The sequence below is a fragment of the Peromyscus eremicus genome, chromosome 3 (assembly GCF_949786415.1).
Source record: "Peromyscus eremicus chromosome 3, PerEre_H2_v1, whole genome shotgun sequence".
Taxonomy (NCBI): Eukaryota; Metazoa; Chordata; class Mammalia; order Rodentia; family Cricetidae; genus Peromyscus; species Peromyscus eremicus.
In genome coordinates, this window is record NC_081418.1 from 41,242,766 (window position 1) to 41,269,379 (window position 26,614).

General features: G+C 47.5%; 1 protein-coding gene across 1 annotated transcript; it reads left to right on the forward strand.

Annotated features, from left to right (window-relative positions):
- The first annotated feature begins 155 nt into the window (after positions 1-155).
- Positions 156-26,231, forward strand: Smo (smoothened, frizzled class receptor). The gene is made up of 12 exons (XM_059257493.1): positions 156-605; positions 18,218-18,423; positions 19,083-19,292; positions 19,480-19,652; positions 19,962-20,181; positions 20,266-20,389; positions 21,571-21,663; positions 22,041-22,149; positions 23,220-23,405; positions 23,806-23,954; positions 24,413-24,547; positions 24,792-26,231. The coding sequence occupies exons 1-12, from the start codon at positions 263-265 to the stop codon at positions 25,232-25,234; spliced, it is 2,391 nt and encodes a 796-aa protein (XP_059113476.1). The 5' UTR covers positions 156-262; the 3' UTR covers positions 25,235-26,231.
- The last annotated feature ends 383 nt before the right edge of the window (positions 26,232-26,614 follow it).

Consider the following 26,614-nt stretch of genomic DNA (forward strand, 5'->3'; position numbering starts at 1 on the left):
GACGGCCAGGCGAGGGGGTCCGGAGTCCGTGCATCCTGGCCCGGGCCTGCGCTGCCCAACATGGGGCCCGGGTTCCAAAGTTTGCAAAGTTGGGAGCCGAGGGGCCCGGACGCGCACTGCGCCTGGCGAAAGCCGGCCCCAGACTCACGGGGCGCACCGGTCGCCTAAGTAGCCTCCGCGGCCCCCGGGGTCGTGTGTTTGGCCAAGGGACTCCGGGGAGCGCGGGGGCGCCTCGGCTTCTGCTGAGTTGGCGGGTTTGGCCATGGCCGCTGCCCGCCCCGCGCGTGGGCCCGAGTTGGCGTCCCCGTGGCTGCTGCATCTGCTGCTGGTGGTACTGCTGGGGGGCCCAGGCCGGGGGGCGGCCTTGAGCGGGAACGCGACCGGGCCTGGGCCTCGCAGCGCCGGCGGGAGCGGGAGGAGGAACGCGCCGGTGACCAGCCCTCCGCCGCCGTTGCTGAGCCACTGTGGCCGGGCCGCCCACTGCGAGCCTCTGCGCTACAACGTGTGCCTGGGCTCGGCGCTGCCCTACGGAGCCACCTCTACTCTGCTGGCCGGGGACTCGGACTCCCAGGAGGAAGCGCACGGCAAGCTCGTGCTCTGGTCGGGTAAGCGCGCGGGAGCCGGGACTGCGACGCAGAGGTGATGGGACGGACGGTGATGGAAAGAAAAGGCTCAGGCCTGAACTGTTGAGCGGGCGCGCCTTGCACCCGGGAGAGCTGGAGGAACGAGTCTGGAACTTTGGGGGGCAGGTTGTATGCGGGAAGGGGACCCTCTGTGATGGGGAAGGGGTAGGGGCGAAGGACTGGAGAAGTGGGTCGGTTACAAAGAGGCTGAGCAAGGATGGGGTGGGGTGGGGGACGGGACTCAGGGCCGGTGAGTAGGGAGCTCTCAGCCACAGCAAAGGAGAGGAGATGTATTCTTGAAGCAAGGTCCACGGGAATTCTGAGCAGTGTTCAGACCTTCGGGAAATCCGAGTTGGAGAGAAGAAAGGGAAGCATGAAGGTGGAAGGCATTTAAGAATTTAGGGGGAGAGGGTAGGGAAATACTTGTGAAATTTGTGAAGGAAAAGATGCCCCCTAGTAATAACTAAAAGCCAAATGAGCCATCTGGTAATATTGATTTAGATCAGTCTAGGAAACCTGTGATTTTTGTCTTGCTTCTACACGTTCCAGTTTCCTTATCTGAGAAATGGAAACTCTGATCCACTCGGGTTAAGAAGGCAGGAGACAGTTTTAGCAATTGTTTTCGGCTCTTTGGAAATGTGGAGCCTCAGGCCAGTGAGTGCTAGGGAAGAACACTGAGTCCGGGGTGTTGAGAGCCGGTGGACACCGTCCAGGGTAGCTGGAAGTCCCACAGTCCTTTACTTGGGGGTAGGATTGTGGCAGAGCTCGAAAACTGCGGACTGCACACAAACCAGTCGTTCCGAGTTTCTTTAGATTGGTTTATCTACCTACCTGCCATCCGTTTGGACTGAGAGCCTGTAGGGTGTTGGGGAGGGGAACAGCCTTGTCACTTTCCCGCTCCCCACCCCCGCCCCAGTGTGATGTAAATGCTGTTCTTGATGGAAAAAAGAAAAGAAAATCCGGAGCCTGACAGATTGGCCTGCGGTGCCCCTAGCCTTAGCTCTCCCTCTGAGGCTGGTGAGGATCCTAGTCGGGGGTAGTGTTATAAGTAGGTAGACTGTCATTGTCAACTTGACCACTAGAGTTCTAAACTAAGGCTGAATGCTGCCTGAAGCCATGAGGTTATTGGCTTGATGCAGATGCTGGAGGAGGAACTGGGAGGATGGCTGATACCCAGGAGGTAGAACTGTATCCTACATGGAGATCATGTTCTAAAACAGCATTTCTCAATCTGTGGGTCTCGAACGACCCTTTCACAGGAGTCACCTAAGACCATCGGAAAACACATACATTTACATTATGTGTCATAACAGGAACAACGTTATAGTTATGAAGTAGCAATGGAATGATTTTATGGGTTGGGGGGGGCACCACAACATGAGGAACTGTAATAAAGGGTCGCAGCATTAGGAAGGTTGAGAACCTTAGAATCTAAAGGCAGAATCTAAGGCAGAAGCTATCTGTAATCAACAGTAGCTTTGAAAAAAATATCATAAATTACTATAATGTAAGGTCTGTGTGATTTCACACATACACACTTATGATAATATGTTTACATAAATGTAGTATAGAAGATATAAGAATGGATAGACAGAGGGAATATAATTGTAGATTTTGAAGTTATATGCGTGCAATATGCGTGCGAAAGGCTGGCAGAATGAAAAAGGAGCATGAAAGAAAGATACGAACCAACAGGATGGCTCAGGTGGCAGAGCTTGCCGTGCGGGATCTGAGTTTGATCCCCGGAACCCAAGTTAGAAGGAGAGAACTGAGTTTTGAAAGCTAACCGACTGCCTTATGTGTACCATGGTACCATGTTCCTGTGTGCGCTGTCTGTCTGTCTGTCTGTCTGTCTCTCTCTCTCTCTCACACACACACACATTAATAAACTATATATATGTATATATATATATATATACTTTTTTTTTTTTTAAGATTCAGCAGGGCCTGGTGGCTCCTGCCTTTAATCCCAGCACTTGGAAGGCACAGGCAGTCAGATCTCTGTGAGTTCCAGGATGGCTAGAACTACATAGTGAGACCCTGTCTCAACAAAACAAAACACCCCCCTTCCCCCCCAAAAAAAAGAAAGAAAGAAAAGAAAGATTCAACAAGGTATCTCTGAGCACCACCTGAAATAAGACTTGAGTTTAGGAGGCAGCCATATACAAATGCAGATCTGGGGCTGGAGAGATGGCTCAGCTGTTAAAGGCTAGGCTCACAACCAAAAACTGCAGATCGCTCAGCACTGGATAATCATCAAAGTTTGTGTTGCTGAAAGAATATACTGTGTGTGTGTGTGTGTGTGTGTGTGTGTGTGTGTGTGTGTGTAATAGTTTGTCTCTCTATGTATAATATTAACTTACTTGTGGGGCCTGTGATTGAATTCTCCCAAGTGCCATGTGAAAGCTGCCCTCTGAAGTTGTTAGCAGACAAGGAGGAAGTGGCTGCACCTTTCTCCAGCCCGTATGCCCGGGAGCAGCTGTCCCGGAGTGTGCATGAGTTAAAACCCTCTGCTGGTTGTTGAGGTTCCAGTCCCACCAGCTGCCTAATCAGAACTGTACAGGGGTGCAAGCTCTGTGGGTCACACTGAGCTCTTTCCTGCTCTTGCCCATTGTTCATTTACAGCTTAGATCTCTTCTCTGTGTGTGGACTAGAAATGGGTGCTGGCACAGGCTGTGTAGATAGACAAGGTGAAAGCAAGTCATATGTGAGAATCACAGGTATGTTTCAGCAGGAGCGAGTGTTTGTCCTGTCTGGAATTAGAGGTCCTGATTTAGTGTTAGACATTGTCTAACTTTGGCAAGTGGTTTTGTGGGTGATAAAGATATTCTAGCTTGCGTTCATCATAAACTTCTGAGGATAGAGATTCGATTGTGTTTTTCAGAGCCTCTGAGTGCTGAGTATACAGCCATCTGCATATTCATTCAATTCTGCATTGAGCACATCACATCCTGGGGCAGGGACTGAGGTATATCAAGATGGAGATTATAGAAGTGAGCTCTCTGATTTCAAGAGGAAAAAGAAAGAGTAAACGGGTGTTAGCAATACCCGTGAAAAGTATGGTGACATTGTAGGACGATTAAACAGGTGTTAGCAATACCTGTGAAAAGTATGGTGATATTGTAGGGCTGAAAGTACACAAAGAGCTCCGGGAAGTAAGAGAAGATACCCAGAGTTATCTGACATCTAATCAGTGACCTGAGAAGTAGGCAGGAATGCCAAGGGAGGGTTGAGACAAGGAATGGAAAGAGGCGGTAGCATGTACAGAGCTTTAGTGGAAGAGAGCATGGGACTTAGAAAGAAATAGGGTAGAGGCATGGAACTGGACCAAGGCATATTAAAATCCGAACTGTAAGACATAAGACTCAGGGGACTAGAAAGCAGAGGCTTCTTACCCCTTAGGAAATTGAGATGTTATCTATCAAAAGATGACAAGGGGCCTCTGATAGAGAAGGGCTTTTTTGTTTTTTTTTTTCCAAGACAGAGTTTCTCTGTGTAGCTTTGCGCCTTTCCTGGGACTCACTTGGTAGCCCAGGCTGGCCTCGAACTCAGAGAGATCCGCCTGTCTCTGCCTCCCGAGTGCTGGGATTAAAGGCGTGCGCCACCACCGCCCGGCATAGAGAAGGTTTTTAAGCAAGGGAAAAATGTAATCCTATTTGCATTTTTGAAAGATTACTTTGGGCTGGGTCTGGTGACACATAGTAATAATTCCAGCTTTTGGGAGGCTGAGACAGGAGGATCATTGTGATTGAGTGCCAGGCCAGCTAAAGCTCAAGATCCCTTCTCCAAACAACAACCAACCAACCAACCTACCACCACCAAACAAACAAACACATAAAGAGGGAGAGGGAAGGACTGGAGTGGTTGCTCAGTGGTTAAGAGCACTTTCTGATCTTAGGGGGAACCTGGGTTTGGTTCCCACCACCCACATGTGGCAACTCTCTGCAGCCTGTAACTCCAGTTCCAGGGCATCCAGTCTTCTGGCCTCAGTGCATCTGCGTATGCGGTGTACATACACACACTCAGGTGCACACATATGTATCTGAGGGACAAGGGCTGCTACAGAAAGAGCCACCAGAGAGAAGGAGAACCTGGATCCTGGTTACTTGTTCAGGACATGGATGAAATAATCTCGGAGGGAGATGATGGTGGTCAGGATGGGGGTAATAAGATGAAAGGCTGGGCAGATTACAGAGTGTGGGAGGTAGACTTGCTCATGAGCGGATGCCAGACTGACTGAGCAGGGGGAAGCGTGAGATGCTGGGGCTGGTGGTGCCATTCCTTTCTCCTGCTAGTAGAGGAAGGTTGAAGAAGGACGTGCAGATTTGGCTTTGGCTTTGTGTGATAGACTGCTCAGTGGATATCCACAGGGAGATTCCCAACAGATCTGGAAGGAGGAGTCGCCATAGAGGACAGGCCACTCTACGCTTCCTTCACCCAGATCACTAAATCTGTGCATGGTGAAGTTTATAACTAGGTCATTCTGGCTTCTGGGTGTGTATAGAACTCGGTCTTGCCTATGTTTTTCGTCACTCCGGGCTTGGGCTTCTTTACTCACTTGGTGTCTGCCCCCGTTACAGCTGGAAATGTGTCCTACCCTGCATTCCAGACTGACCAGACAAACATAACGTCCGGGCCATGGTCCACCTGGGGCCAAATCTGGTTTAGTAAGTGGGGCAAGAAAGCAAGAAAGAGAAGCCTGCAGGTGGTGAGGGGATAGGCCCCTGAGAGTCAGCACGTAGCCTGCTCTACCACAGCTGTGCTATGGTATGTGGCTCTGTTGCCTAGCCAGGGTCCAGCCAGCAGGAAAAAGACCGAAAAACCGGGAGGAATTTCTCACTGGTCTTTCAGACCTCAAGTTGAGATGTTGTTGGTGATGGTGGTTAATTGGCAAGGATAGCTTAGGAAGAATTTCCTTCTAGCTGTTTCCAAAAACAGGCTGATCAACCAGGCAATTAAAAAGTGTGTGTGTGTGTGTGTGTGTACATTGTGACACATGTCTGAGTCCTAGCACTTGGGAGGCTAAGGCAGAAGTATAGTTGTAAGTTTGAAGCCAGTTTAGCACATACATAGCAAGTCTCTGTTTCAAAATAAGTAAAGAAATAGGTGTGTGTGTGTGTGTGTGTGTGTGTGTGTGTGTGTATGTGTGTGTGTGAAGTATGAAAACACAGAAAACAAACCCATAGGCCAAAATTTTCATTTTTACTTCACAATTTTATTCTTTTAATTGCAAAATATTCAAGGTGTACAGGAAAGTACATAAAATACAAAATTACTGGATAAAAAATAATTATAATGTAATGTCTGAGGACTGAGCCCAGGGCCTGGCGGCTCTATGAAGGCACCCTACAACTGAGCTGTAGCCTTCGTGATTTGGTTTCCTTCCCTTCAGTGGTGGAGAGCAAATCTGAGGCCTCATATGTGCTATAAGTGCCCCCAGTTCCCAAGCCTTGCTAGCTGGCCAACTATTCATTTGTTGGATAGATAGTCTTATTCTGTAGCTCTGGCTGGCCTCAAACTCGTAGTAATCCTCCTGCCTCAGCCTCCCAGTGCTGAGATTACAGGTGTTAGCTGCCATGCCCAGATGTCTTGCTTCTTTATTACATAAGATTCATCCATGTTATTTCAGCTCTTTTTTGTTACTCAATAGTTTCATCATATGAACATACTGTAATTTGTCCATTTTATTCTTTTGTTTTGTTTTGGTTTTTGGTTTTTGAAACAGGGTTTCTTTATGTAGCCCTGGCTGTCTTGGACCTCACTCTGTAGACCAGGCTGTCCTTGAACTCACAGAGTCCTTCCTGCCTCTGCGTTCTGAGAGTTGGGATTAAAGGTCTGGTTAATGTAATTTTAATTCTGAGTTTTTAGCCATGCTGGTATTCGAACCCAGGACCCCATACATATGAAGCAATCACTTTACCTCAAAGCTACTTCGTTAGTCCTTATTATTTTGATTTGCATTTCCTTGATTGCTTGTAAGGGTAAACATCTTTGCAGATGTTTGTTGACCATTTGTGATTTCTCTTATGAAATATCTTGTGGAAATTACTGATCTGTTTTCTCCAGAGGGCTACCTGCCATTTGTATTAGATTGTGGGAATTCTTCATATATATTGGATATGAACCCTTTGTTGGGTGTGAGTGTTAGAAATATCTTCGTGGCTTACTTTCATATTCTTTTTGTGTGAATATTTGAACGTTAATGTAGTCATTTATCAAACTTTTATGATTTGTGTTGTTTTGTGTCTTGTTTAGAAAAAAGAAAATCCTTTTCTCTCCCCAAATTATGAATTTACTTTTTTATGAGAATACTTCACAGATTTCCCTGTCACATCTAGGCATATAATTCACCTGAGGGGTTTTTGTTTTTGTTTTGTTTTTTGTTTTTTAGAGTTCTAGTTTCACATATATGGCCTCGATCAACATCATCTGTTATAATCAATTTCTGCTGTTTACTACTGCCATAAATCAAATACGTGTGTGTGTTTCTGGGATCTTTGATCTCTTCCTGTCACATTGTCTTAGCTACCATGTCTTTGCAGCGTGGTCTTCACCTTTTCTGGCCGCTGGTAAACCCACCCACTCTCATCATGCAAGAGAAATCCAAATTCAACAACCATCTTCATCTATAAAGTAAAACACATGGGATTTAAAACAATGGAGGGTCATCCATCTAGAATATACTAAGAACTTCAAAACTCATTTCATTTTATAGAAAAACCAAATGAAAACAAACAGGCTGCTTTAAAAAGGAGGCAATAGCTCTAAAGAGACATTAAAAGAAACAGAAGACATATGCCAATAAGCACAAAACAGACCACTCAGATCACTGGTTACCAGGGAAATGCCACTCAAAACCACACAGAAATGTCACTTCATCCCAGTAGGAATGGATGATATAAAAAATATAGACAGTATAAAAAAATTTAAAAAGACAAGGTGCTAGTGAGAATGTGGGCGGTGTGCGGGGAAGGAACCTTTACACAGTGTGTGCAGGTAAATTACCACAACGGTATGCGGAAATCACTATGGAGTTTTCTCTAAAAGATTACATATAGAACTATTCCGTGACCAGATATCCCTCTCCTGGATACGTGCCTAGATGGAGTGACATCAGTGGGCTGAGGAGACAGCTTCATGCCCCTGTTCACTGTAGCATTATTCACACAGCTAAGAAAAGAAAACCAAAGCATCATCCATCAGCTGATGAATGGAAAAGGAAACATGCCCCAGGTGATGGTGAACGCCTTTAGTCCCCGCACTCCAGAGGCAGAGGCAGGTGGAGCTCTGTGAGTTCAAGACCAGCCAGGGCTACAGAGCGACACCCTATCTCAAAAATAAAACAAACCATGATGCAGATACAGAACGAAATGCTCTTCAGCCCTATGGAAATGAGACTCTGACATGTGAAAACATGGGTGGAATTAGAGTCACAGAAATACAAGTACTGTGTGATCTCACTCCTGGGTGGAATATAAAAGCTGGTTGACTGGCAGTTGAGAGTGGAATGGGGGTTACCAGAGTCTGAGGACTGTAGAGGTGCAGGAGGGACAGGACAGGTGGACCAGTGGGTGCTAAGTTAGTTAGGAAGCAAGGTCTGCTGACACTAGAGAACAGTTACCTACTGTGTATTTAAAAAACAAACAAATAAACAAACAAAAACGGGAAGGATTTTGAAAGTTTTCACCATGAAGAAATGGCAAAGGTTTCAGGAGATAAATATGTTTAACCAGATTTAAGCATTATCCAGTATATGCATGTCTCAAAGATTATGTGATATCGGATTAATATGCACATTTGTGGGTTTTGTGTACCAGTTAAGATTTTCCAAAACTGTTGGAGCCCGGAGAGATGGCTCAGTGCTTAAGAACACTCGCTGCTCTGGCAGAGGACCAAGGTTTGGTTCCCAGCACCCACGGGATTGTTCACGTCCATAATTCCCGTTCCAGGGGGTCTGACCCCCTCTTTTGATAGCCAAAGAAACCAGGAATGCCCGTGGTGCACGTACATACATGCAGGCAAAACACTCATACACGTAAAATGGAGTGAATAAATCTTTTAAAAGTGGGTTTTGTTTTTGTTTTAAATTACCGACTGAGGCCTTGTAGGATGCATGAATGGGTGAAGGTGCTTGCTGCCAAGCCGGGGGACCAGAGTTCAATCCCTGGGATCCACATGGTGGAGAACCGATTCCTACAAGCTGTCCTTTGGCCTCCACATGCATGCTGTGGCATAGTGTGCCCACATCTCTGCACGCAGGCAACCAGACCCACACAAATAATAAAATAGATTTACAAAATTAGTAAAGCATGTAGGAGCATAAAGAGAGCACCTTACATTGAAGTACAAGGCTAGAGGCGGAACTCAGTGGACTAGTGCCCCATTTGTGAGGCCCCAGGTTCGACTGCCAGCACCAAAAAGTAAAAAGAATGTAATAGTTATGTGTGAAGGAACAAGTTTGTGAGCTAATGCATGTGTGCTTTGGTACCACGGTAAACAAGCCCTGGTGCAGGTATAGCAGCCACTGTACCGTCCAGGTGGTGATGAACCTGATGGTATTTTAGGGACCCGAGACAGCTGACTCCACTGGGATGGAGCCGTAGTTCTGCTAACGTCACAAGGATCTTTGGTGAACCGTGTGCTAAGAGCTCTACTTTATATAAAATAGTACATCTCAGCATCAGGTGGAGAGTTTGGGCTACTGAGTGTGTGTGTGTGTGTGTGTGTGTGTGTGTGTGTGTGTGTGGTGTGTTTGAGGCAAGGCTTTGTGTAATCTAGGTTGGTGTGAACTCACTATCATGTAGTCTGGAATTCATTGTAGCCCAAGCTTGCACTGAACTCTCAGTGATCCTCCTATCTCAGCCTTTCGAGTGCTGGATTACTGGTGTGAACCACCACATTCAGTTGATGAGGAGACACTCACATGTATACACACATATCTTTCAAATCCACTTTTATTGTTTTATATTTGTTTATTAATTTATTGTGGTGTGTGTGTGTGTGTGTGTGTGTGTGTGTGTGTGTGTATGCGTGCGTGCTCGTGCACTCTGTACCCGATGACCTGAGTTCTGTCCCCAGACCCACGTGGTGAGAAAAGACAACTGATTCCCCTAAATGTCCTCTAATCTCTGCACATGCACTGTGCAATGCACACAGTAAGCAATAAAAGTTTGGATCAAATTGTAGAAAATGTTATTTTAAAATTCTATCAATATGGGCATAGTAACACAGCCATTTAATCCCAGCACTTGGGAGGCAGAGGCAGATGGATTTCCCTGAGTTCAAAGCCAGTCTGGTGTACAAAGTGAGTTACAGGTAAACCAGGGCTACCTCTGAGACTTTCTCTCAATAACTAAGTAGAAGTAAATAAATGTCAAAGTTCCATTAATATAAAGATGTACACATACTAATATTATTATTATTATAGCACTTGTGTTCTTAATTTTCTTTTTGTCTCATATTTTATTAAAATAAAAGAAAACCAGTTGTAGTAAATGCTTGTAATTCCAGTTATTCTGGAGAATAAAATAGGAGGATCCTGAGGTCAGTGCCAGCCTGGGAGATGTAGTGAGACTTCTACTTCTAAATAAATAAATGAATGAATAAAATAGGATAAATAAATAATAAAGCTGGTGTGATGGCTCTGGGAGTAAAGGTGCTTGCTGACAAGCCTGATGAATTCCATCCCCAGAACTCACAGGGTGGATGGAGAGAACCGACCCCTGCAAGTTTTCCTCTGACCACACTTGAGCTCACACACACACACACACACACACACACACACACACACGTAAATAAATGTTATAAAACTTCTAAAAAATGAAAGTTAAAAAATTAATAGATGAAGCTGGGCGGTGGTGGCGCACGCCTTTAATCTCAGCACTTGGGAGGAAGAGCCAGGCGGATCTCTGTGAGTTCGAGGCCAGCCTGGTCTACAGAGCTAGATCCAGGACAGGCACAAAACTACACAGAGAAACCCTGTCTCGAAAAAACAACAACAGAAAAAAAATTAATAGATAAAACTTTTTAAAAGATTCATTTCTTTCTCTAGGAAGTTTTTCTGCGTCCTAGTTATTTATGTATTTCATTATTTTATTTCTAAGCTTAGTTGCTAAAAACAAAAAGGAAAAAACAAAAAACAAAAGCCAGACAGAGTGTTGTACAATTATAATCCCAGTATTTGGGAGATCGGGACATTAAGAGCAAATGTTCAAGTCATCCTTGGCTATGTGAGACTGTCTCAAAATGCTCAAAATAAATAAAATAAAATAAAATAAAATAAAATAAAATAAAATAAAAACAAAAGCAAACAGGGCCTCACTGTGTAGCCTTGCTTGCTGGGCTAGAACTTCCTATGTAGACCAGGCTGGTCTTGAACTCACAGGACTGGCCTGGCTCTGCCTCCCGAGTGCTGGGATTAAAGGCGTGCACCACTGTGTATTGCTTTGAAGGAACAGGTGGTACATACATGTGGCATAGAATTGAAAAGGAACAAACTAAACCTCGCTTGTGCTTCCTGGCACCCATTTTCCCTCAGAGGCAGCCACTAATGTTGGCTCTTTGTGTCCTTTTAGAGATGCCTAACATATTCCCGGATGTCCTTTATCTTTACTCAGGCTCCCCCAACAGGTTCCAGTACATCATGTCCGTTTAACAATGAATATTGGGGGGTTGGGGATTTAGCTCAGCTAGAGCACTTGCCTAGCAAGCGCAAGGCCCTGGGTTCAGTCCTCAGCTCTGAAAAAAACAAAATAAAACAAAAACAATGAATATTGGACCATATTGGACATCATTTGCATTTCAGTATACTTTAGTATACATAGTTCAGTTCTGAATTGTATTCTATTATACATTTTAAAAATGTTTGTGTTGTGAATATGTCTTAGTTACTTTTCTATTGCTGTGAAGAGACATCATGACCAAGGCAACTTATAAAATTTAATTTATTTAAATTTAATTGGGGGCTTGCTTACAGTTTCCAGGGGTGAGTCTATGATCATCATGGTGGGGGAGCATGGCAGCAGACAGGCAGGCAGGCATCGTGCTGGAGCAGTAGCTGAGCGTTTACATGTTGAAACAATAACCACAAGGCAGAGAGAGAGAGAGAGAGAGCTAACTGGGAATGGCATGGGCTTTTGAAACTTCAAAACTCACCCCCAGTGACATACCATGTCCAACAGGGATACACCTAATCCTTCCTAAATAGTTCCACCAACTGACTAGCAAGCATTCACATATATGAGCCTGTGGGGGCCATTCTCATTCAAACCACCACAGGATATTTTCCTGAGTGTGTGTCTGTGCACTATGTGTACACCTGAGATGGTTGTGAGCTGCTATATGGGTGCTGGGACTCAAACCCTGTTCTTCTGGAAAAGTAGCCTGTGCTCTTAACTGCTGAGCCATCTCTCCAGCCCTGTGTTGTATTATATTGCTTGTGGGATGTGTGTGTGTGTGTGTGGGGGGGGGTGCTGGGACTGGAACCCAGGACCTTATGCATACGAGGCATTTGCTCTACCACTGAGCTTCATCCCAGCCCCGACCTGTGTGTTTTCTGGCTAGTCTCCTATGAAGGATGTGAACTCCAGCTGTTCCTCCTACTCTTGCTGTTACGGTCAGTACTGTCGTGAATAATGATACATATAATCAATTTGTGAAGTAAAATTGCTATAAAATTCTGATAGTAAGCCGGGCGGTGGTGGTGCACGCCTTTAATCCCTGCACTCGGGAGGCAGAGCTAGGCGGATCTCTTTGAGTTCGAGGCCAGCCTGAGCTACCAAGTGAGTTCCAGGAAAGGTGCAAAGCTACACAGAGAAACTCTGTCTCCAAAAAAAAAAAAAAAAATTCTGATAGTAAGTGGTCTCCTCAAAGTTTAACAATATTTGTTACCTCTGACAATACATAAAAGTGCCTGTTTCCCCTCACATGCTTGATGGTTCAATATTTTCAAATGTTTTTATCTTTATTAGTCTAAAGGATATAAAAAGTTATATCTCATCATGGTTGTATTTTGCATTTATCTTAAGACTGAGATTGAAGATTTATGTTCTGAAAAGTCACACATTCATTCTCTGTGTGATTAATTCTGCCTTTGTCCATCATTCTACAGGATTATACATTTCTTTTTGATTTGGAAGAGCTTTGTGCATTTAAGGAGATTAGCCTTTTATCACTTATATATACTGGAAATGTATTTTCTCAGTATGTTACTTTTCTTATGATTGGAAAAAAAAGATTTATTTTTATTTTTGTGTGTGTACATCACATGTGCATGGGTGTCCTTGGAGGCAAGAAGAGAGAGTTGGATCTCCTGGAGTTGGAGCTGTTGTTAGTCTCCTGATGTGGGTTCTGGGAACCTAACTTGGGTTCTCTGGAAGAGCTGCAAGTGTTCTTACATGCTGGGCCATCTCTCTAACCCCATGACTTTGTTTTTTACCCTATTGAATTTATCAGGTCTTTTCTGAAGTGTTTTTTTTTTTTTTTTTAATTCATTTATTTCATAGCTTCCGTGTGTGTGTGTGTGTGTGTGTGTGTGTGTGTGTGTGTGTGTGTGTGTCTTGCTTCAAAAGGTCATTCTCACTCCAAGGTTTAAAAAACAATTCACAAAGCCAGACACGATGATTTTAAAATCCCAACCTCGGGAGGCTCCTACATATGGGTTGTCGTAAGTCTGAGGCCAGGTTGTTGTAAGCCAGCCAAGAGTATATCAAGAAGCCCTGTCTTAAAAACAAAACAAAATAAGGCTAGTGTCTTGGTCACTGTCCTGTTGCTGTGATAAGACACCAAAACCGAGGCAACTTACAGAAAAAAAGAGTTTATTTGGGGCTGGCTTACAGTTTGAGATGGGTAGAGACCCCCAGGATGGGGGAGCCTGGCTGCAGGCAGGCAGGCATGGTGTTGAAGCAGTAGCTGAGAGTTTACTTCTTGATCTGTAAGCATGAGGTACAGAAAGAAAAAGCTACCTGGGAATGCTTTAGGCTTTTGAAACCTCAAAGCCTGTCCCCAGTAACACACTTCCTCCCAATTCTCCCCAAACAATTCTACCAACTAGGAAACAAGTATTCAGATGTATGAGCCTGTGGGGGCCTTGCTCCTTCAAACCACCACGGCTGGAGAAATAACGAAGTGGGCGAAGTGCTTGCCCTGCAGGCACGAGGACCTGAATTCAGATTCCCAGCATCTGTGTAAAACTCTAGACGTGGAGGGGCACTGCTGTAATCCCAGCACCGGGAAAAAAAGACAGCGGATCCCTTAGGATGCCCAGGCTGAGGAGAAAAAGACAGCGGATCCCTTAGGATGCCCAGGCTGAGGAGAAAAAGACAGCGGATCCCTTAGGATGCCCAGGCTGAGGAGAAAAAGACAGCGGATCCCTTAGGCTTGGGAGCCAGCTGGTCCACCAAATCAACGAGCTCTGGGTTCAGGGAGAGATCTTGTCTCGAAAAATAAAGTGGAGGGTTGAAGGGATGGCTCAGTGAGTAAAAGCACCTGCTGCCAAGACTGAGAACTTGAGTTCAATCCTCAGGACCCATGTGATGGAAGGAGAGAACAGAGTCCTGAAATCCTCCCAGTCATGTGTGTGCCCGTGCACAGCCCCTCCCCCAGTAGCATAATAAAAATGTTTTAGAGAAAAAAGGTTGAGAGTGATGGAGTGGTCTCATCCACACGCTCTTGTGCACACACACACACACACACACACACACACACACACACCACAAGCATGCACACATACACAACACACACACACAAACATACCCCAAACAATACTCCTTGGTTTCTCATCTTTTCTTCTACTACTTTAATTTTTAAAATACTGTAGTTATTTTTGACCCACCTAGAATTTTCTCTTAAAAAAAAAAAAAAGATTTATTATTACTAATTCTTTTTTTTTTAAGGTTTATTTATTAGGTATACAGTGTTCTATCTGCACATATCCCTGCAGGCCAGAAGAGGGCGCCAGATCTCATTACAGATGGTCGTGAGCCACCATGTGGTTGCTGGAAATTGAACTCAGGACCTTTGGAAGAGCAAGCAGTGCTCTTTTTTTTTTTTTTTTTTTTTTTTTAAAGATTTATTTATTTATTTTGTGTACAGTGTTCTGCCTGCAGGTCAGAAGAGGGCACCGGATCTCATTATAGGTGGTTGTTAGCCACCATGTGGTTGCTGGGAATTGAACTCAGGACCTCTGGAAGAGCAGCTAGCACTCTTAACCTCTGAGCCATCTCTCCAGCCCTATTATTACTAATTCTTAATGTGTGAGTATACGTTTGAGTGCAAGTGCCCAGGGTGGCCAGAGATGCAGATTCCCCTGGAATTGGCGTCCAGGGTTTATGATCTGCCTGCTGTGGGAACTAAACTCAGGTTCTCTTCAAGAGCAATATGCACTCTTAACCACTGACCCATCTTCAGCCCCTGGAAACTTCTTTTATGTAAGAATTAGAGCGGTGGTATGGGAACTTTCCCCCTATTGACACAACCCTTTAATCCCAGCACTTGGGAGGCAGAGGAAGATGGATTTCTGTGAATTCCAGACCAGCCTGATTTACTAGTGAGTTCCAGGCCAGTCTACATAGTAAGACTTAGTCTTTAAAAAACAAAAAATTAACTATTTTTCTTTGGAGAATTTGTTTTTAAAGTATGAAATAAAATATTTAAAATTAGAAAAAAAGAGAAAAACAATGTCACAAAATCCAGAAAAATAACACATTTTAAAAACTGCCTGATGCTTCTTAAAATGCTCCAGGTAGCTTCCTGGCTTTTGTATTTTAAACATATTATTTAATAAGCATTCAATAAATCCTCCTCTCCTCCCCCCTTGAGACAAGGTCTCATATATCCCAGACTAGCTTTGAACTTTGTATGTATTATTGTCCAGGGTAAACTTGAACTCCTGATCGTCCAGCCTCCTCCTAGTGCTGGGATTCCAGGCATACACCACTGGGCCCAGTTTATGTAGTGCTGAGGATCAGATTTACACCTTCACGTGTGCTAGGCAAGCGCCTTTTACCAACTGAGGTACATCCCTATCCCCATGCTTCTCCTTTGCAGTTTTGTGAATTTAAGCAAAAGCATAGTTATATGTTTTAAAAAATTGTTTTATAAAAAGCATAGAGTTGTGTGACTAGTCACCATATTCAAGATGGAGAATAGTCTCATCTGCTTTTATTTTTTTATTTTTGTTTTTTTTCAAGACAGGATTTCTCTGTACAGCTCTAGCTGTCCTGGAACTTGATCTGTAGACCAGGCTGGCCTCGAACTCTGAAATCTGCCTGCCTCCTGAGTGCTGAGATTAAAGGCATGTGCCATCACTGCCCAGCCTTTTTTTTTTAAACAATTTTTATTACATTTGTGTGTGTGTGTGTGTGTGTGTGTGTGTGTGTGTGTGTGTGTGTGTTTGCACGTGTGTCCATGCCATGGTGGACATGTGGCGATCATATGACAAAGGAGTTAGTTCTTTCCTTTCACCATGTGGCCCCAGAATTCTAACTCAGGTTGTCAGGCTTGGCGGCAAGCTCCTTTACCTACTGAGCCATCTCATTGGCTCCCCATCTGCCTTTAAGTGGACAGCCCCATTTTACAGTGGTTCAACTTAAACAATTTTTCTGTCTTAAGGATGGTGCAGAAGCGGCATGCATTAAATAGCCATCATGCCACTACTTTTGAATTTGGATCCTTTCCCAGGCCAGAATATGTGGTCTAATTTTCCTTTTCAGATGCTGGGCAGCAGCCATTAGCCACAGCCCCAGCTCAGCCATTTGATCACATGGGGAAATATTGAACATGCTACATACAGCATACTGTGTTGTTAAGCTTGACTGCTGAGTAGTTCAAGGGTTCTAAATGAATTTTCTTCTTGGGATGTCATGATGTGTTGGTGGGGACACATACATTGCACAGTCCCCCCACCCCCACCCCCAACTACTCTGTTTCCCACTTAAACCCATGGGCTCAGAGTTTCCCAGACTGGGTCCTCCCTCTAGGTGATAAAGACTCCCAGGTGATGGTGACTAGCGTCAGTGGAGGGATTGTTGTCTGAGGATATTGCATCATAACTGGCAGGAACTTTCTTGGAGCTATGAAGCCTGAGAGTAGGTCTCAGACTGGTACTAAAAACAGTACTCTTAGTACTTGATAGGTGCTGTGCCAAACACATATGTTGTACCATTTCTCACTGTGCCCAGTATTCCACAAGGTAAATCTGTCATCTCCATTTTACAGATAAGGAGACTGAGGCTAGAGATAAAGAACTTTGTTCAAGACCACACAGTCAGGGGATGGTGGGGCCAAGATCTGGACCTAAGCAGGCCAATCACAATGTCCATACTCCTTACTCCTGTAGTCCATTGCTAACCCCCACCGAGAGTGGTTACCTGCCATCCCTAGCCTGACAGTGGGCCAGTTATCCACAGCGGCTCTCATTTCTCAGAAGAGTCTCCTAGTACAACTTCTTGCCTGGAATGTTGGTGTTCCCAAAGTAGGGGTGACTTTAGAGGGGCCATGGGGGCAGAGAGCTCAGCAATCTGAGACCTGGGATGAGCAAGTCAACATCTAGGCTGGGTTGGGGGTTGGGGAAACATCTGTGTGTCAGTGCTGACAAGCATCTGTCTTTCCTCCCTCTGCACTGGACAGGGCCTCTTCTGTTTCTCTCCATCTGACCTGTTTCCTCCTCTGGCTCTGGAGTTCCTGGCTCCTCTGAGTACCTCTTCTTAAACCCTCATCTCCTCTCTCTCTGCCTCAACTTGGTAAGAGGAAAAGGGACTTTGGGGGCTGGGCACGGGGAAACATCTCTTGGTCCTGGTGAATGGGTTCCACAGCCCTTCTGCATTGGAGGAGAGAGGCCTTTAGAAAGGTTTAGAAAACACCCTAAGGAGATCCTCCCCACCTGAGGTTCTCAGTCAATGGCCCTACCACCCCTCAACAGAGTATTCAAAAGTGGCAGCCATTTTAAGAATGGTAAGGGAATTATAGTGTCTGCGTTAGTGAGTGGGCCACAAGTTTGACTTGCACAAAGTGAGTGCACGCATGTAACTGACATCTGGAAGAACTAGACCGTGTGGGGCTGAAGAGATGGCTCAGCAGTGACGAGCACTTGTTGCTCTTGCAGAGGACCCTGTTCGACTCCCAGCACCCACATGGCAGTTCACAACCAGCTGTAGCTCCATTTCTAGGGGATCCAGTGCCCTTTCTGACCCCCATAGACACTATGCATACACATGGTGTAAACATGCAAAATACGCTCATGTAAAATAAAATATATAAATCTAACAATTATTGTTTTAAAGAGCTAGACTATGCCCAGCGATTCTGGCCCTTCTCTTCCGGCCCTGTTTTAGTTGACGTCTCTGGAGTTGGGAGTGCATATTTTGGGTTGTTACAATGACTTCAGGGTTCTGCTGGCATTTAGAGAGCAGGGTCTAGGGGTGCTAAGTGTCCTGCAATGCATGGGGCAGCCCTGTAGTACCAAGACTGCCCTCTCCAGACGTCCTCTTGAGAAATGGTATGGCAAAGGCTTAGGGAGCAGGGGCTACAGCTGTATCAGTGGGTCAATGAGGAGAGGGTCTTTGCCACAATGTACCCACACTGTCACCATTTCCCAGGCCTCCGGAATGCCCCCCGCTGCTGGGCAGTGATCCAGCCCCTGCTGTGTGCTGTCTATATGCCCAAGTGTGAGAATGACCGAGTGGAGCTGCCCAGCCGCACCCTCTGCCAGGCCACCCGAGGCCCCTGTGCCATTGTGGAGCGGGAGCGAGGGTGGCCTGACTTCTTGCGTTGCACCCCGGACCACTTCCCCGAAGGCTGCCCAGTAAGTGCTCTGTGGGGCAAGATAGGGTGGTCTAGCTGGGCACACAGAGCGAGCGGCTTTGAACCGAATGCAGGGGAGTCAGAGATGTGTCTCCTAGGAGACACTGGGTCTGTAGACACATGAGGCCACACCCGAGCTGTAACCCACTGTCTGGGTCTCTATGGAGGTGTCTCTGTTGACCTGAGGTGACACATTGAGCAAACAGTTTTTGAGTGGTCACTGTTTTGGTTGTGGTTTATAGGGGTTATGAATGACAGGAGGCCCTGTCTTCAGGGGTTTTTGTTATATGTAGGAGTCAGAGCAAACACACATGAAGCACCAGCAGCAGGAAGACGGGTGTGAGCTAGTGTGGGTTGGAAAAGAGACATCTGAAGTGATAACAGAATGATAGTAATGATACTAATTATCGTTTTCTACATACAAATACCATTGTGGGAACTTTAACCTAATCCTTAGGTCCTATCATGAGGTAGGGGCTACTCTCTCAGATGTGGAAATGAAATACAGAGTAGTCAAATAATTTGTCCAAGGCTATGGAACCGCTGAGCAGCAAGCGGGCTTCCAGCCGGCATACCTGCTCTTGCCGCGTTTCCCAAACAAGAACCTCAGCCCTGACTTACCTCCCTCCTTGGCGTTTTCTTTCTCCCTCCCTGTGCCAGAACGAGGTACAGAACATCAAGTTCAACAGTTCAGGCCAATGTGAAGCGCCGCTGGTGCGGACAGACAACCCCAAGAGCTGGTATGAGGACGTGGAGGGCTGCGGGATCCAGTGCCAGAACCCGCTCTTCACCGAGGCTGAACACCAGGACATGCACAGCTACATCGCAGCCTTCGGGGCGGTCACCGGCCTCTGCACACTCTTCACACTGGTGAGCGATGTGTTCCAAGGGCCAGGGCACGGGACTCTTGACAGCCCAAGGTGCAGGGACTCTAAAACAGAGTGGCTCGGTAGGGTGCCCATGGGAGATTATGGGAGGGGGGCGGTCTTGGGTTCAGATCAGGGCCTCTGCAGCAGAACAGACCCTCACTTCACTGCACGGCCACTTCTCCCTTTAGGCCACCTTTGTGGCTGACTGGCGGAACTCCAATCGCTACCCTGCAGTTATTCTCTTCTATGTCAATGCATGTTTCTTCGTGGGCAGCATTGGTTGGCTGGCCCAGTTCATGGATGGTGCCCGCCGGGAGATTGTTTGCCGAGCAGATGGCACCATGAGATTTGGGGAGCCTACGTAAGTCTCTTGGGGACCCAGAGGTGAGGGTGGAAGGGGGAAGACTGTAATGCACATTTTCCACAAAAGGAAGGGACTGGACTTGAAGGTGACCATTCTGGGTAGGATTTAGCACTTCCTTATTGTGTTGAGTGTTGAGACCGTGGCTTGTGTCTCAGCACCGGAACTGAGCCACTTCACATCTGACCTGTGTCCTAAACTCCGGGGGATCCTCCGTGTTTTAGTCGATTAGGACCTGGGGACAGGGTGGAGCAACCTGGCGGAAGAGTCCCAAGTGCTTGCCTCAAGAGGCACCCCGCATCTTCACAGCTCCAGCGAGACCCTGTCCTGCGTTATCATCTTTGTCATCGTGTACTATGCCTTGATGGCTGGAGTGGTCTGGTTCGTGGTCCTCACCTACGCCTGGCACACCTCCTTCAAAGCCTTGGGCACCACCTACCAGCCTCTCTCGGGCAAGACCTCCTACTTCCACCTGCTCACATGGTCACTGCCGTTTGTCCTCACGGTGGCAATCCTCGCTGTGGCCCAGGTAAAGTGGAGGGGGCTGGCTGAAAGGGGTGAGCTTGGAGGAAGAGCAGTAACTAACTATCCCTCCCTCACCTTCCTGCTACAGGTAGATGGGGACTCTGTGAGCGGTATCTGTTTTGTGGGCTACAAGAACTACCGGTACCGTGCTGGCTTTGTACTGGCCCCAATTGGCCTGGTGCTTATTGTGGGCGGCTACTTCCTCATCCGAGGTGAGTCACTCGGCCAGGGCCAGCCAGGTAAGAGTGCGCTGAGCATCTATCTGCTCTGTGGAAGTAGGAATCGGAGCTTCCAGCTCCACTGCCTTCCATTTTTTGACACGAGACCCAAGACCATGGTGCAATATAGAAGAAGATGACCCCAAAGGCAGGACAGCCCTTCTCTGAGGACAGAAAAATGTACCTCTTCTTTCACAGCCATGACCAAGATTCTTGGGTTTTTTTGAGGGGAGCTTGGGCTGGATTCCAGACCCTTTTATCCCTTGTTGGAGTATACTTGTATTATGAACACCCTGGGAGAGTTGGCTGGTCCACACGGACCATCTTGGGGCCATTGCTTATGTGTGCTCACACTAGCTTAAATATACTTTCATGTTTTTGGAGCTTGGCTTCCAAGTCATTTCAACCCCTTAACATACACAAACAGTTTTCACAACATGTACAGATTTACTGGTCCCTAATTTCCCCGTCTCAATCTGCCACCCCATGATTTGCCTTGGTCTCTAGCTCATTTGCCTTGGTTTGCTTTATCAGCTTTGGTTTCCTCCCCCTGAACTGTCAGCCTTCTGTTCAGCCTTCTTCCCTGCCTCTCTGGCAGAGCATCCAAGCCTCTGCTGTATGTCACACGTCTGTGCCATCCCATACAGTAACTGGTAGCCACGGATGTTGAAATGAGGCCAAACTGAGATGCTTTTTGAGTGTAAAAAACATAGTGTGTTTGAGATTTAATATGAAAAAGAGAGGGGGAAAACCCACATATAGATTATATCACTAATAATTTGTCATGTGGAATGTAGAAGTGGTTCTATTTTGGATATATTTGGTTTATAAAATACAGTAAAATTATAGTTTCTTTTTTAATGTGGCTCCTAGAAAATTTGAGATTTTCTATGTCTGTTGCACAATGTATGAGCAATACTGTTGTTGACTGTTTCCATAGAATAGCTGTCATGGTTTCCTCTCTCTGTCCTTGGCGGTTTCCTAGGCCCTGCCACAGTCACCCTAGCCCAGAGCATATTTGCCGATAGGTGTTCTCTCATTCTCTGGTTCTCCAAGCTTGAAGTCAGGTTGGGTGTAATTAGTCATAGGACTCCAGTGCCGTGGGACCTCCCTCCCTCCCCTTCCCAGGAGAGTGGCCTCTCCCTGGCTAATGCCTGAGCTGTCTTTCTGTGCAGGGGTCATGACTCTGTTCTCCATCAAGAGCAACCACCCTGGGCTTCTGAGTGAGAAGGCCGCCAGCAAGATCAATGAGACCATGCTGCGCCTGGGTGAGTAGTGCCCAGGGACTTCGGTCAGCTCAATGCTGAATCCTCCTGGGACCTCCAAGATGCAGAAAACAGTGGGGAGAGTTAAGTGCTCAGGGGACAGAGCCAAGGTGGAGGTGATAGTGGAGGTGGCAAGTCCCTGTAAGAAGTGAAAGGATCCAGGTCGGTGCCAAGACTACTTCCCCTTCCTGTGGCCTCCCATAGTTGCCTCCAGGACCTTCTGGATTTATTTTGGAGGATACAGTTCTTGACCTGAGCCCAGCATGTAGTCAGTCACCCTGGACTAGGCTGTCTTCAGTGCTCAGTGGGGCAGGTGCCCTCCCCTCTGGTGTGGCTACAGTGTCTGTCCTGGTAACTGATCCTGCCCCTGAATTCCACAGGCATCTTTGGCTTCCTGGCTTTTGGCTTTGTGCTCATCACCTTCAGCTGCCACTTCTATGACTTCTTCAACCAGGCTGAGTGGGAGCGCAGCTTCCGGGACTATGTGTTGTGAGTAAGGGGCTGCGGGCTCGGCTGTGGGAGTGGCCGAATTGAGCTCCGGCTGTAAGGCAGCATCCCATTCACTTGTCTTACGGGGTCCTGCCTCAGATAGAAACAGCTTTCACATTACTGTTCAACGGCACATGTCTGTCTCCAACCCCTGGTTGGGCAGGCTGTCCTGTGGGTTTGCAACTGTTCAGAAGCCAACCTGTGTTCTCTGCCTGATTCTGATCTATCAGGCTGCAGAAGCTGAGCTCTCTCATTCTGTGTGCCTTCTGCCTTCCGTGGCTCTCTCTGAGTCACTGCACAGGGCCAGGTCCTGTGACAGTTCAGCAACCTGGTCAAGTTTGCCAGTCTTGCTTGAGCTTTTTTTGAGTCCCAGTGAGGGTGAACCAAGAGTAAGCGAGTCGTCTCTACTGCTGAAAGGATGCCTGCTGCTACTGGGGTCCTGGGTAAAACTCCCCTTGAAAGGGATACTCCTGGCCTGGAGCGATGGCTCTGCGGTTAGGAGTGCTTGCTACTCTTCCATAGGACCCGAGTTCAGTTCCCAGTACCTATACCTGGACCTCACAAATACCTGTACCTCTAGCTCCAGGGATACAATACCCTCTCCTGGACTCTGCAGGCATCTGAATATAAGTGGTATACACACAGAGAACATATACATACAGACACATAATAAATAAATAAATCTCATTAATAAAATAGGGGATAGGGACGCTTGCCCTGACTGCTTCTGGCTCATTCTGGCACTTTCCACCTTCCAGTCTGGGAAGCTGTAACCACAGTGACACTGGATTCTTGTCCTAGAAGCTCAGATAGTTAATAAAAGCTCCCTAGATGATTCCAAAGAATGCCATGGGGGCTAGTGGTATACTTCAGTGGGAGAGTCTAGCATGCTTGTGGCCTAGGTTCTATCTCCAGCACTGACACACACAGACAACACATCCAACCAGGGAGCACCATGAGAATCATGCTGGGACTCAGCTCTCTCCTGAATGGAATTATGCTTGCTTTATGCTTGGGTGCCTTCTTACTGGATTCAGACAGCCTCAGCTGTTGACCATCCCTCACCATAGGTGCCAGGCCAATGTGACCATTGGGTTGCCTACCAAGAAGCCCATTCCAGACTGTGAGATCAAGAATCGGCCCAGCCTCCTGGTGGAGAAGATCAATCTATTTGCCATGTTTGGTACTGGCATTGCCATGAGCACCTGGGTCTGGACCAAGGCAACACTCCTCATCTGGAGGCGCACCTGGTGCAGGTGGGGTTAGCAGCCATCTAATCTTGTCCTTCCTGTCTTCCCCCCAGGCTCACATCCTCACTTGAGGTCTTGTCTAATCCAAAACACAGGCTGGGGCAGCTGTGTGCCAAAGCACACTCCAGAGCTGTGGGGCTAACTTCTTAGCAGCTCAACACTGCCCTCTAGTGACAGCTTCTGTCCCTAGGCGGTTTGGGCCTAAGCTGAATCTGACAGCCAGTGTTTTTGCAAGGAGGGCCCACAGGAGCTCTGTGTTCTAGGCATGCTTTGTTGCAGTGAAGGCCTCAGCTTCTCAGAGTCCTCAGGACTTCAGGTCCTTAAACAGAGAATTCCAGGTCTTTCGATGGATTTGAAAGGAAGCAGCTGTTCTTCCATGTTCCAGCCCCACCCTGTCTGTTCTCAGGTTGACTGGGCAGAGTGACGATGAGCCCAAAAGGATCAAGAAGAGCAAGATGATTGCCAAGGCCTTCTCTAAGCGACGTGAACTGCTGCAGAACCCGGGCCAGGAGCTCTCCTTCAGCATGCACACTGTCTCCCATGATGGACCTGTGGGTGAGCCTCAGCCTGGTCTCCCGCTGAGACACTTAACCTCCACAGTACCTGACCTGTTCCCACCCAGGACACACGGACAGTTTGGCAAACTGAGAAATAAGACACTTCCACACTTCCACTCTGCTCCAGTCTTCCAAACCGGGTCCTCCCTGTTTCTTTCTTCTCCCGGCCTGTTCTCTGCTGGTGTGCTTCTCTGAGCAATCTACTCCCTCTCCCTTCTTCTCTGCCATCTCCAGGGGCTTTTCTGGGCCAGAGGAAGTCAGGGTGCTGGTCCTGGACTTACGGTCTCAAGTTACACCTCTTGGGGACCAGGGGCTGCTCCCCTCCGATTTTGAATGGGCAGAGATCACTGGTTATAGGGTGGACTCTGCCAGCTGCAGGGGGAGGGACTGCCTAAGAAAGATGATTGGTGTCACATAAGGAAGAGTCACTGTTCCTCTGTCCTTTCATTCCCAAAGCGGGTTTGGCTTTTGACCTCAATGAACCTTCAGCTGATGTCTCCTCTGCCTGGGCCCAACATGTCACCAAAATGGTGGCTCGGAGAGGAGCCATACTGCCTCAGGATGTGTCCGTCACCCCTGTGGCCACTCCAGGTATGAGGGCTCTAGCTTCTGCACGAAGGGGCAAGGGGCACAGGCCTAGGAGCTCCTGGGACTGGAGTATATGGGGCTGCTAGACTGGGGGAAGAAAGGAAAGGCCTCAGAGGACCTGAAGGGGTGCCAAGACTTGGGGAGCCTAGAGTGATGGGTTCCAGAGCTCAAGAATAGGGGTCCTGGGGAGGGCAGGGCGGCAAGGACAGACTTAAAGTCCTCAGCTATGTTTTTTTTCCCCTGACAGTGCCACCGGAGGAACAAGCCAACCTGTGGCTGGTTGAGGCGGAGATCTCCCCAGAGCTAGAGAAGCGCTTGGGCCGGAAGAAGAAGCGGAGGAAGAGGAAGAAGGAGGTGTGCCCACTGGGGCCAGCCCCTGAGCTTCACCACCCTGCCCCTGCCCCTGCCCCCAGTGCGGTTCCTCGGCTTCCTCGGCTGCCTCAGCTGCCCCGGCAGAAGTGCCTGGTAGCTGCAAACGCCTGGGGGTCAGGGGAGTCCTGCCGGCAGGGAGCCTGGACTCTAGTCTCCAACCCCTTCTGTCCAGAGCCTAGTCCCCATCAAGACCCATTTCTCCCTGGTGCCTCAGCCCCGAGGGTCTGGGCTCAGGGCCGCCTCCAGGGGCTGGGATCCATTCATTCCCGCACTAACCTAATGGAGGCCGAGCTCCTGGATGCAGACTCGGACTTCTGAGCCTGCAGGGCAGGTCCTGGGACAGGAAAGATGAATGCACACTTTTCTGTGGCTCTTCTTCCTGAGAGCACACCTCTGGGGTCTTGTCTGACAGAGTCTGTGGGCCAAGTGCCTGCTAGAAGATTTCTGTGTGTCTGGCTCAAAGCACCGGACTGTGGGAACAAGCTGAATATAGCCATTGATAGGTCTCATGTCAGGAGCAGGACCCCCCTTGTCTCTGCTCCACCAACTAGAGTCTGGATGACAGTGTCAGTCTCCAGCAGAGCTTGTACTAAGGCAGGAATGGCAGAGGCAGGGGTGACATTACCCAGAGTGGGAACCAAGCCCGTGTTGTCTGGCAGATGAGGGCTGGCTGCCCTTTTCTGGCACTCTCAGACCCAAAGTGTTTGTGTGTCATTTGTCCTTGGTCTAAGTGGGGACAGGACTCTCTTCTTCCTCTTCTGGGTAGTTGTGATGACCACTCTCATAAGGACTATAACTGCTCTCAACAGGTGGCCCTACCCCAAACATCCTCCGTTTTCCTGTACCCTCCCCCACATTTACATCTCATTCCACCAGACCATCCTCCTCTTCCTGCTTAGCACCCTAAAACTGCAGCAAACACACACACACACACACACACACACACACACACACACACACACACACACCCTTACTACTGAGCTCAGTCTCCAGGTGAAGACTGGTTCCGCTCCAGGCCTCTAAGAGAGACATGTATTTCTTCCGCATGCTCATCCAGTGGAGATGGACCCTTTGACTTAAGGGGCTACGTTGGGAAGCTTCTGTAACTTGAGCTAGGCAAGAAAGCTTCTTCTGACTTCGGTATCTGCTGGGAGGGGGGACTCCCCACTTTTTTACAATGTCTAGTCATGTTCATAGTGCCCCACATTCAAGAACCAGACAGCAGGATGCCTTAGAAGCTGGCTGGGATCCAGGTCAGGAGATCGGTATGAGAAGAAGAAGAAATATAAACAGTAAATAAAACGTTTTTGTATAAGCTCATGTGTGTTTCTTTGCCCCAGCCCCAGCTGGAGCCTATGTACCTGGTCCGGATCTTCCATGTGTTCCTGAGGCTTTTTTGACCAGTGGAGAGCTTGAGGTTGATGAGGTTATAACTGAGTCAGATGTTGGGCTGATTCCGCTTATTGTGCTTGCTGCTCTTTCCAGCTACTTGGCTGTAGATGGACAAAAGATCCTCTGTGGCCACAGCTGCATCCCTAAGTACCGAACAAGAGAGTGGACAGACATGCAGCAGGCCCTTGGAGTGGCCACTGGAAGTGAGTGTTTCTCTGGTAGTATATGGATGGGCACAGTTCCTGCCAATCCTAGGTTCTACCGTTGCAGTGGTGGCATGCTCTGCCTCCTAGCAGAGATGTTAGA

What these genes read in the sequence shown, in the direction of transcription:
- Smo (XM_059257493.1), top strand. Translation starts at nt 263, where the DNA reads ATGGCCGCTGCCCGCCCCGCGCGTGGGCCCGAGTTGGCGTCCCCGTGG. An exon ending in CAAGCTCGTGCTCTGGTCGG is followed by an intron (nt 606 to 18,217) that starts GTAAGCGCGCGG and finishes ACCATTTCCCAG; the next exon opens with GCCTCCGGAATGCCCCCCGC. An exon ending in CTCCCATGATGGACCTGTGG is followed by an intron (nt 23,955 to 24,412) that starts GTGAGCCTCAGC and finishes TCATTCCCAAAG; the next exon opens with CGGGTTTGGCTTTTGACCTC.